This window comes from Limulus polyphemus, unplaced genomic scaffold, assembly GCF_000517525.1.
Source record: "Limulus polyphemus unplaced genomic scaffold, Limulus_polyphemus-2.1.2 Scaffold419, whole genome shotgun sequence".
Taxonomy (NCBI): Eukaryota; Metazoa; Arthropoda; class Merostomata; order Xiphosura; family Limulidae; genus Limulus; species Limulus polyphemus.
In genome coordinates, this window is record NW_013666029.1 from 303,361 (window position 1) to 315,985 (window position 12,625).

At 34.0% G+C, this 12,625-nt stretch overlaps 1 protein-coding gene across 2 annotated transcripts in view; it reads right to left on the reverse strand.

The window, feature by feature from the left end:
* The window catches only part of LOC106458128 (dual specificity protein kinase TTK-like), a 44,394-nt gene that overhangs the window by 21,992 nt on the left and 9,777 nt on the right, over positions 1 to 12,625 (reverse strand). For both annotated transcript variants that reach the window (XM_013917589.2, XM_022384273.1), the window contains exons 3-6: positions 6,124 to 6,272; positions 4,355 to 4,494; positions 3,623 to 3,851; positions 1,755 to 1,935 (exon numbers count right to left, since the gene is read on the reverse strand). In XM_013917589.2, the coding sequence (XP_013773043.2) occupies positions 1,755 to 1,935; positions 3,623 to 3,851; positions 4,355 to 4,494; positions 6,124 to 6,272 (699 nt within the window). The remainder of the gene's footprint in view (positions 1 to 1,754; positions 1,936 to 3,622; positions 3,852 to 4,354; positions 4,495 to 6,123; positions 6,273 to 12,625) is intronic.

Below are 12,625 nucleotides of genomic sequence, written 5' to 3' on the forward strand. Positions count from 1 at the left end.
CCAACAACTAGTGGGATTGACCGTCACATTATAATGCCCCCACAGCTGAAAGGGCAAACATGTTTGATAGGACGGGAATTTGAACCCGCGAACCTCAGATTGCGAGTCGAGTGCCCTAACCACCTGGCCATGCTGGGCCTTTTATATGCTGTTAAGTACAAAGGTACAAAATGGCATATCTTTGCTGTGTTTGTTTGTTTGTTTTTAATTAAGCACAAAGCTACACAATGGGTTATCTGTGCTCTGCCCACCATGGGTATCAAAACCCAGTTTCTAGCATTGCAAGTCCACAGACATACCACTATGCCACTGGGGGACATCTTTGCTGTGACCACCACAGGTATGCAACTCTGATTTTTAGGATTACTAGTCTACAGACTTACTTTTGACCCATTAGAGGCTCTAAAATTCCTAAAAAATATAAGAATCAACCTATGCAAGTTTATAAACTCAAATAACTTCTATTTTAAACACAAAGCCATAAATTTCTGATATTCATTGTAAAAATACAAGTCCATGTTATGCTACAATTATTTAAAACCAAAGCAATTAGGATATCAATTTAGCTTAATGTAAGTATAACAACCTCATAAACAGGTTTCTATACACTTAAAATATTTCCTTTCTAGGTTGATTTATAGAGTTACTTTAGCTTATGTTAAGGACTACCAATATAATCCAAGTAGAGAACTCAGAACTTGTACCAATGCATGCCATCAAGTTAAATGGCTAAACCTGTTCAATAGGTAAGAGAAATGTCTCAATTTATAAAAGGATGAAAATCAGTTTTAAAAACATCACATTATATTAAAAAGTTAACACATCTTTAAACAAATGTATGTATCAATTTATTTCTGTTTTTTGTCTTTTCAACTTTAAAAAAATTAACTTACTCTCAAACAAGTCAGATGGTATGAACATATCCTGAATATTATCCAAGACAGGGAAAAATCCAGGTCCCATTGTATAGTCTCATCATTGTTAATGTTTTTACCTTCATAAATTAAACTTAGAAGTAGACATGAGTAATATTCAACTTAATCAGTTAATACCAATTTTGTTTTAATGTTTTTCATAAACTACATTAGAATAATGTCATACAGCAACAAGTAATTAATAATAATCATTTTGTGTATGAATGACTGGTAGCCCTATGGGTGCTCTACAAAGTTCTATTGATGTTTTTCCACAAAATTAATCTGGTAGTGTTGCCAGAAAAACAAATAAACCTGGATTTCACCCTGCATAGCCTTTGGCTATGTGGATAAAGTGGAATATGTTACAATTAGTAATCAATTCTACAGTTTTCTACTTTAAAATCGAAACCATGAGCTTCACAATACTCTACAAAATATACAATTTTACAAAAAAAAAGCAAAGCTTTTAGGTACAAGATTTAGAACAAGTAAAAACATTGACTTCAAACAGATATTGTCACTATAACTTGCTGCAAGGGGTGCTCCAACTTGACTTTCATATGAGAAAGTATTATTTTAAAAACATAATTTATAGTACCACACATACAAATATAGTATCTTGTTACATTTTTACTTGTTTACTTTAATTATTGTAAAAACCACTTTCATAGAAAATGAAGCAGATTTTTACACAATAGGCTGAATCTTGAAAACTAAGATTGTTACATACTTACCAATTTTGAAGCCTAAGATTCTTACATACTTACCAAGTAAAAAAACAAAAACTGCCAAATACTAATTAGCCAAGTTGCAACACAAGGACTGTTACACACTTACCACATTCTTTTGCTCATGAGAGAAACTGGAATCTAATGTTGGAGCTTGATATTGTTTTGACAGGTCAAGATTTTTAGGTTGATACCTGGAAGTATTTTTTCCAAGGGCCTCATTTGCGGATGTGGTCTCTTGTGTGCCAGGAACTGCTCGATGGTGGAGATGATCAGAGGGGGGTTCAGAACTAGCAACAGAGGTGTTATGTTAAACAAGTCATAAAAGGCTCCTTGCCTTTCACACTACAAACAGAATTTCTGAAAACATGAACATCTCTGAAGTTCAAAAAATGATACATTCATATATTCTTATAATAAGCTGAAGTTAAAATATCTTATTTTGGTCTTTTTCAAGAACACAAGTAAGTGTATTTGAGAAACTCATAAGTATTAAAACTTTACTATTATTTGTAACATTGAAAGTTAATTTAGATTACTTTAAATGAGATATAATAAAAAAAATGTGAAACAGATACTTTACATGAAGCATAACTCAACCAACAAATTACAATGCAGTTAAATGTTGATGCAAGTCTGGTTCTTCTTCATCGTGAAGAAAATATTCTAAGACAAGTTTTTGCCTTGGAAACAAACAGTTATCAGAATTTTAACTGTAACAAAATTTTACTTGTAAAGTAAACATTCATGGACAGAAAAAAAACTATATAGCTATTTAGTGTAGAGATCATAAAGGATGTGTTTGAACTTCTGAAAGTTATCATTTTCCTAATCTGAAAATGTATTTCCAAACACTTATAGCCATTTCTCTATCTCCATCTTTGCCATCTAACACTGTGTTTGCTTGCTCCAGTCTTTATATATATCTAATTTGCAAAACTTTACACTGGTCCTCAGATGCCCTCTATGCAGGTACTGTATATAAGCACAGTATAAAGGCAATATAATCACTTTTTCGAGACTTTCCCCATCCCGGTCCCTAACACAGGCTCTTAGTGGGGAGGAAAAGAGGGAGAGTGTCAGCAGAGGTATGTTTGGAAATACATTTTCAGATTAGGAAAATGATAGCTTCCAAAACATACATACCTCTGCTGACACTTATAGCTAGAATCCCACATTGAGAAGATGGAGGGGCCAGTGAGGGCACAGATCATACAGAAAGCATTTGAATAGAACAAAGGTCTACCATGAGAAGTGGTACACTGCACAACATCCAGAACAGGTATGCTATTCACTCAGAACTACAGAAAAGTGAAAAGGGTGGAATATTACACAAGTATGATGGGCCAGCCCCAACCACATAGCCGAGGTTCCACAATTCAGAGCTAGATTTAAGGGGTCATGGTACCCATATTCCAAATTGGTGGCCAGGGCAGTTGGACTGCAAATATATACATATCTTTGTGATAGGATCCTCATCAGTAGCCACAGAATGATGCATTTCGAACAACCAGATTTATGAAAGAAAGAAAGCAACACCAAAGTGGACAATCTTTCTGATCAACCTGAAGAAGTCCAAAAGACAACATCCCAAGTGGGCAAGGAGAATTCCACTTACCCATAGAATTATGGAGGGGATGTGGAACACTTTTCCACCAAGTGCCTAAAATGGGGCCTTGTCGTATTTGGATTTACTAGGAGATAGTGGAATACATAAATACATATTTTTTGAAATAAACAGGTATTTTAACATAAAATTCATTTATAACATAACTTATCTTCTGAATATTTGTGGCTAAAAAATAATTAATTAGCAATCCTCACAAAGATTATGATGTAATTTTTCTGACTTGTTTCATAAATAATGCAATATTTTCACTGTAATTAAGAAACTTTATCCCTGTTTGGTGTGATATTAATTATTTTTCTGAAACATATATTACTTCTAATTAAGCTACAAAGCAGATCTAGACTAACATTTCACTATAATTTGGCATTGAAGGTAAATTTTCCTGAACTTTAGATGGCACATCTCTTGACTGTGAGGCCGCTGCTCTCTGCCGAGACACATTTAATTCATTATTCTGGCCACTGTCTTGAGGTCTCACTTCACTGTCAGTCGCATTTAAATTCCTACTTGAAATATCCCTAGCTATTGTTGATGATGACAGTGAATCCAGCAACTGGGATGAAAGAACACGTGATCCTGGAATAATAAAACTTACTAGCATGTATTCTTTCACTCACAAGAATAAAATATTAGAAACTGGAAAGTTGGTTATAAAAAAACAGAGCAAAGTTTAATAAAAAAAAATATAAGTGCTCTTATGCAATAAGTCAGATATTTTAATAATATGTGATATACAGAAACACACATATGAAATGAATAAGCCCTGTTTACAGATAACTTGTATCTAAAAACATATCATTCTTGATCATTTTCCTACATCTAATACAGTGTTATTGCTATATAATAAATTCTGCTTAAGGTTATAAATCTTGAAGGTTATACTTCTCAACATTTGTTTGTGTGTATCTATCTCTCTCTCTCTCTATCTATCTATATATATATATAGACACACACACACACATATATATGTACACACACTGTTTTAGGAATATTGAAAGAATACTGCAATAATTATCACAAAGTTTAAACAGAAGAAATATGTTATAAAAGTTTTCAACAGAATTCAAGTCAAAACTTGCCTGTGGCTTCCTCTGTATGGCTTGTATTTTCAAGCGAGTCTACCCCTTTCAGCACACCATTTTCATCACCACCTTCTTTGACACTATGTCTAATTTTGAAGATTGGAGGTGGTGGTTCTCCTCTACTTCTAGCACTATTACTGTGAAAATTTAAATTTTGGTGCTATACACATGTTGCAACACATCATATTTTCACAACTTGGTAACTGTTATAACACTTAACCAGCCTGCTTTTGAAATAACACTTTTAACTAGTAAATATATGTTACAAACTTTATTATACAAATTATTGTATTTTAATAATGAAGATGAAGATGGTTGATAAAACATAAAACATTTTATTTACAAGGTTCGAACATAAAATGTTTTATGTTTTATCAACCGTCTTCATCTTCAATATTAAACTTCGGTTTCTCCATCACGAATCAATTGCTAAAGTTATTGTATTTACTTTACTTTTAGTACATTAAAAGAATACAATATATTTTAAACATTCACTGAGAGAGACGACAGTCACAATGACTTGTGAACGTAAGAATCACAGAAGCCCTTGAAACATGAAATAATTTTTTTTTAAGTATAAACTTTAAATCAAATCCTGCAGAAAACAGTTTGATGTTATAAAGTAGATACATGGCTCATAAAGTCATTTTTCTAAATTGGAATAAATACTAGCAATTCATAATATAAAATGTAGCCAATTCTAAAGTTTATGAAACACACACTTTCATTATTACATGTTTATTCCCATACTAGTTTGAAGCATGACTGCATCACTTAATTCAAGACTTACACTTGCACTGATTGTGACATCAATGATCAAGCATTTGGGTTATACATCAAATGAGTAAAAAATCAACTTACTCTGATATAATCAAAGTTTATAAAAATAAAACAATTTCCTTGTAAGTATTTATAAATATTTGGTATTATTAATTTAATTCAAGTTGTAGATTGTTATCTGATATATTCTTGCCTGAATATTACTCATATTATAACTATTATAATTTTTATCATTTATACTTAGTTGTACCTAACATCATGAGATTCACCAGAATACTCTATCTTTCTTTAATTTACTTTAAAAACTTGTGTATATATATAAAAACAGACTTTTCCATGTGCAATTAATTCAACCTTCATGTACAAAGCTAGCAATTTTAATCTTGATCATCTAAAGAATCCAATAAAAATATTATGGAAAATATTCTAAGATAAACAAAATTTTATTCAATTAATAATTATTTTAAGAACTTGAATACAGAAAAAAAAATTACATTCCTGTTCAAAAAACATTATTAATTATAAAGTTTTACTGATACATAATTATTCCTGCATAGCAAAAGCAACATCCATAAATACATACAAAACACACACACAACAATTCCTTTCTCATGCAAAGAAATAAAAGCTTACATACATTATTATCTTTTTCTTGGAAATGTACTCACACTTATGTAAATGGCACATAAATACTGTTATAAAAAAAATGTGTACTTTCTGTGCACAACAAAAAACCCCACCACATTTTAAATGTTTTAATTATCAATAAATATGAGGGCCTAGATATAACATTTTTAATTGTTTTAAAGCTGTAATCATAAATAATTGCACCCAAGCATACATAAATAACTTCAAAGGTTACAAGAGAATATACCCTTTATTTTACTCTAAAATTAGGTCTAACTGTATAACATGTGTATAATAATTATCTGAAATTAACTCAAATTTTAGTTATATGCCTGCATAAAATTATACAACAAACATACATTGTACGAACAACAGTAGGTACATAGTCTTTGTCCTTTGCTGATACTGTCCTATTACATTGTGGAGTGAGAAGCTGACGAAGAAACTGAGAGAGAGACTGGCTGTTTGTGGACTCACTTTCTTGCTTCATTGAGCTAAGTGAAGCATGCTGGGAAAGAAAAATAACTGATTATTAGCTTATTTATTATCAGATGGGAAGGTCACTCTCAAAATTATAAATTTTTTTGTGCACTAAATTTCACATCACTAGAATAACAGAAAAACAAATTACATGGCACTTGTTCTACTGGTTATGACAAAAGTTGTAAAAATGTTTTTTGTTTCACATTACTGTTTTATCATTGTTACATACATGTATATCAGGACTTCAACTAGATTCTTTCAAGCTTGGAAAATCACCCAAAAAATATATTTATTGAAGAGAGAAAGAGAAAGAAAAAAAGCAGTGAATCACTTGTTTGAAAATTCCTAAACCCAACAGAATGTAGCCAAATTTACCTTTCAGAAAAATCTTAGCTCTATCTGTTTATGTCAATTTAAACACTTATCCACAATGGCGTTTATTGGCCAAACTTGTAAAAAGTTAGTACAGCAATTCATCAACAAATATTTGTACATGTAGTAAAAAACAAAACATTATAGAACACCACCAAAAGAAGGCATTTATACATCATTAATGATGTACTTGTCTTGAGAATTAATGCACTAAGAGAACAGACAAAAAACCATGAGGTTTAAAATGACACGTGAATGTACTCAAGCTCTGCTGTGACAGAACAATTCTAATGGAAAAAACTTAAACTATGTTTAACATTGTAGTGATGATTTTGAAATTAGTTAAGCAAAGGAACTGCAATTTGCTTTAGTGGGCTGAGATGAAGGAGGAGGGGTCTGTTTAACTTTGCTTTACATGTAGATGATCAGGTGACCAGTTTTGAAGGGCAGTGCAAGTGTTTTTATTTACAGATGGCTCACAAAAACAGTTCTCCTGAAAGTTATTTTTTTAGTTAAAAGAATTTGTACCTTTATGTTGTCTACACCATTAACATGTATATATTTTACATTCTAAGTCTCTTCCTATTAACAGCACAATTTAAACCTCCTATTCTGATTATGGTTTCTATAACATTATGATGCAGTTAAATATATCTGAGTTTATTATCAGGTTAAATTTACATTAATTTCTACTATTTAACATAAAACTAGCAAAGTATCTGAAGGGAAATATTTTATCAATTCAAGGCTGTTTCAATTTGTTTGAAATTGTATCAGGTCAATAGCACCCAAAACATAACAGATGTACCTTGATTCCAAACATAATACAAAAGTCACATTAAAGTCGACTCCTTCTATCCACCTTGCCAACCTCAAGTTTCCACCAAAGTATTTGCTGTTACATATTTATTTTTAATTCCAAGGGTCTTCCTAGTGCTTTAACAACTGCTTACTCCCTAACAGTCTTGTTTGTAAGTTAAATAATAACTTAGGAGCAACTAGTTGACCAGTTCAAATGGCAGCCATACCAGTTTCATCTTTCATTTTGCTTTTTTTAAAACTAAGTTTACTCTTGTCATCATTGGCTGTGTATGTATATATATATCATGGTTTAAATGATATATTTACTAAAGAACAAAGTGTATTAAGGAGGAAAAAAATAAATTACATGTGTGTGTGTGTATTTATATATATATAATATATATAGTGTGTATCTTTTTGGTTTTACTTAATTCACTGCACACTAAACTGTATAAAACATATTTTACAAGGATTTGCATCATTCTTACATTGTACTTTTAGAACACTGCATCATGTTGAATGGTTTTTCTCATTGACAATGTTAGTGGCATAAGTTCTAGACTTTACATGATTTTTTTACTGTTCTGATAATAATTGCAATTCTGATGATAACTAAAATGTTCTTAATTTGTAGTTTATGTAATGGTTTGTAAAATAAAGAGGTGATGTTCTGCATGAATTGGCTTTTTGGACAAAAGTATGAATAGTAATAGCTGTACTTAAACATTTTGGTGTATTTACAGTTTAGAAATTAATAGTTCACTGTGATAAGCTAATAGAAATTTGAGCATCAATTTTTTCTTAACAAAATAAGTTATTTCTTGAAGTAGTAACAGTAAGAATTTTTATCATCATAAAAAAGTTAGTTCCTGAAAAGCAAATAATTTCTGACACTTGAAAAATATTCATAATGAAATAAAAGAGAAATTTTATACACTTGAACTAGCTTGTAAGATGTTTTGTTTTGTCAGAAGCAACACTTTGTATCTGCACGTATACATTTTGAATGACATAATTTAATAAGTACATTTCTATACAGAATTACTGGTATACAATATATACAGCTTGTCAGAAAATAAACAGACATATAATTCAGAAAAAATGTCATTTTATCAAACATTTAAGAACAATAAGGGACCTGTTGATCCAATTAAGCTGTTGCTTCCACTACACTAAAAAAAGAAAGAAAAACACTAAGCCAACCCTAACCATTCAAATATTTATCAAGCCTTTCCTTAAATTTACTGCTTTCACTATATACAAAGAAACACATTCCAAAGGCCAACGACTCTGTTAAAAAAATATAACTATCTTAATTGAAGATAACTCCTACTCTGCCAAAGTATATTTTTGTGTTTCCTGGACCTATCATTCCCAATATTAAATAGGAAAAAAGATACTGCATTAACACTATCAATTCTCTTAAGAATCTTTAACACCTCTAACTCTTTTCTTTTTCAAGAAACAAAACAAGTTCAGAGAGATTAACTTGTCCCCATATGACAATCTTTTGATCCCAGGTAACATTCAACTGAACTCTTTTCAAGAATTCGATATCCTTCCTAAGGTAAGGAGTCTAAGACTGAACACAGACTCCACATGCAGCCTAACTAATGAAACTATTATATCTTTTATACTTGTCTTCAATATTTCTGTAGTTATAACCTAAACTTATATTTGCCCTACCACTAGCAACAGCGCATTGCTTGGATGACTTAACAGACTGATCAACCAGAACACCAATATCCTTTTCTCCCATAACACTGATAAGGTTATTCCATTAAAAGCATACTTATAATTCAACTTATGATAACTCTCATGCATCATCTTGCATTTATTGGAGTTAAAACTAATCTGTCATTTATTCATACTACTCACCAAATTGTCTAAATCATTTTGTAAAGCAGCCACAACTTCCTCACAGCCAGCAACACCCAACACCTTAATATCATTAACAAATTTAAATAATTTATTGACCATTCATCTATGCCACTGACTTAAATTAAAAATATAAAGGTCCTAACACTGAACCATGAAGTACCCCACTTGACATTAATCATGCTTGACTGAGCTCCATTTATAACCACCCTGTTTTGTTTTTTCATCCTGCTAGTTTTCTGTCCGATGAACCAACTTATCCCTTATAAATATAGAGGTAATTTTTAATCAACCTTTTATGAAACAAATGTTATAATTTTCCTATACTTGAAATGTAATTTCGATAGGTACTTACCTCTACTTACAGGATTAGTTATTCTCGTTCAGTGCTGCCATCTATATGCAAATTTTTCTTTACGCATGCCTCAAGCCTTGCACTCTTCCCTTGTTGGAATTACTATATTCCAAAATGTCTCTCATGAAAATCATCATGTGTCATCTCTTAACCAATAGGAGCATAACATGCTCATGTGACTCCCTCTACCAAACTATCACTTCGAAGTTTGGCAGAAGATGTCAGCACTGGAGAAAAGTGGGGAGAAAGGGTGAGAGGAGGTAAGTACGTATCGAAAATACATTTTCAGTATAGGAAAATTATAACTTCTGATATGTTACTTACCTCCTCTCACAAGATGAGCTAGAATCCCACATTGAGAAGGAGGAGGGACCTGATACAAGAGAACAAAAGAAGTACCCTCAAAAGCATCTGAAGAATACCCCTGACAATGAGAGAAAGACGAAGATCTGAAGAGGGGAACCACACCACTTCTGAGCCACATGTACTCTTCTTTGCACATGTGTATATTATGTAATGCATAACAGCAAAAATTGTGAGGTATAGAGTGGCTATGGCATGGCAGACTGTACTCATTAAGTCAACTACATCCAAAACCTCCTCACAGGGAATCTGCATCAAATCCAAGAATTAGTATCAGGGAAAATGGAATGTATAGTCCTCCCAATATCCAAAAAGCAAGGAGACTGAACACCACAGTCAAAAAGCCAGGTGAGAAATTCCATCATATGATCCACAGAAGGCTTGTCAGCAGGAAATCCCCTGTTAGCAGACCAACAGAAGAAGACTTTCTACTTACACTGGTATACTTTCATGGAAGATGGCTGTAAGGAACTAGCTAACAAGGTGGTGATTTGAAGCGTGAAACCGGATTTTCTCACTAAGGGCCGGACAAAAGCCAGGAGTGAAGATGCAGGATGGGAGGAATGGGATGTAGAATGTGAGATTGTGGTTGAAGAAGAAGGGAGGAAGAAAATGGAACAGAGAGGTAGTGATAAGAGCAGACATTGTAACCTTGCATACCAAGTTTGCACTGGCCAATAGGGTGCAATCAGAAGGACTCTATAAGGAATGGAATGGACAAGAGAAATCACCCAATAAAACAATCGGATTGGAGGGTACATATAAAGGTATTTGTGTGACCAATCCTGCCTGAAGTCATCAACCGCCAAAGCCTGTGGATGCGGTACAAGTGACCAAAATAGGGGTAACTTGGTATTGAGATCCATGTCAAAAGCATCCAATTGGAGAGAACCCTATCAATGGCAAAAGTCCCTGAAAACGAGAGGATCTAATGCCCACTCCATTGGATAGATCTGGCCTGGGCATGAAAGATGGTCTGCAACTAAATTGAAAGTACCTGGCAAATGACATGTGATAAGACGAATGTGATGTGCATGGGCCCCGTATAATAGCTCCAACTGGACTGGGTGCCCCCTTGGTGATTAGTATCAGACAATGATGGGCGAGAAGAAGGAAGTGAAGCAATGCCCAAAGTACCGCTAGAAGTTCGAGAACATTGATATGCAAGACAGTTTAGTCAGCAGACCAATGGCTCAAAGCTTCCTGGTTATTGACCCATGCCCTCAATCCTTGAAGGGATACATCCATGAAAAGATGTAGATCCAGATACAGATGAAGAAGTGGCATGACCGCAGAAGTATGGGCTTTGTCCAGCACCAAAGCAGATCATCTCGCAAAGAAGGAGAAAGGGAAATGGTGGTGGAAAGAGAATCATGAACAAGGTTCCATCATTTGTGAAGTGCCCACTGCAGGGATCTCATATGGGCATGACCGTGAGAGACCAGTGCAATCCACATCACCAAAAGCAACTGAACCTCACGAGTAGTAAGTGACTGAGCCAAGATGGCATGGTGAACTAAAGTTCCATGGAACAAAGACGTAAAGGAGAAGGCAGAGAGCAACTGATATTGTGTCGAAAAAGACCCTCAAATGGACAAGATATTGAGTGGGTTGAAGGAATGACAGAAAGGAGTTGGTGAGTATACATGACTGATTCCTATTTGGAATGAGCCAGTCATCCACATAATAATGAAATCACATCTCCTGAGCATAAAGATGATGAACAAAAGCCAGGACTATGCAACAAAACACATAAGGAGCTGAGGCAAGTCCAAAGGGGAAGGCCTAAAATTGGTAAACCACCCCAAGATGGACAAACCAAAGATAAAGTAGAGATGAATGTACTATTGGGATGTGAAGGTAAGCAATGGAGACATTAATTTTCACCATCCACAACCCTGGAGAAAATGCCATCTCAGGGTGAGAAAAGATCTGAACTTGGGGAGTGCGATGAAGTAGTTGAGGCGAAATAAATCAACGACTGGCTGCCAATCCCTGGTTTTCTTGGGGAAAACAAAAAGATGAGATTAAAAAACTCCAGAAGGATGGTGGACCAGTTGGATTACCCACTGCAAAAGCAAATCTTGAACTGCTTCTGACAGACACTGGCAGGCCATGGAATCTCATGGAGGAGGAAAGGAAACAGGGCAAGGAGAAACATGAGATGGGAAGAGAAACTGGATAACAAATTCTCCTGACAGAATCCATATCACCCATTGATAATAGGCAAAGGGATGCCAGTAAGGAAGAAACTCCAACAGTCAAGCTCCTACTGGACCTGAAGCCACAGGGTAGCCACCTGTACTGGTGGCAATGGATGATATGACGTCAAGGAAATCAACGAAAAGAAATACCCCAATTAGAAGGAATGGATAAGGGTTGGAAGGATGAAGAATGGGAAAAAAAGATTATATGGCATATGAGGCTCTGACCCAGAAAAACAGGCTACAAAGGTCATAAGGGTGGAATGATGATTTCTGGGACTCTATCAAAGAAATAACATCTCAGAAAAGGTGCAAGACACAAGTCCCTGAGATATGTCGAGGGTAAATTGAACCAAGCCAATACTGTGGCCCTACCTATAAGGTCCCAACAACAAATAAACCACA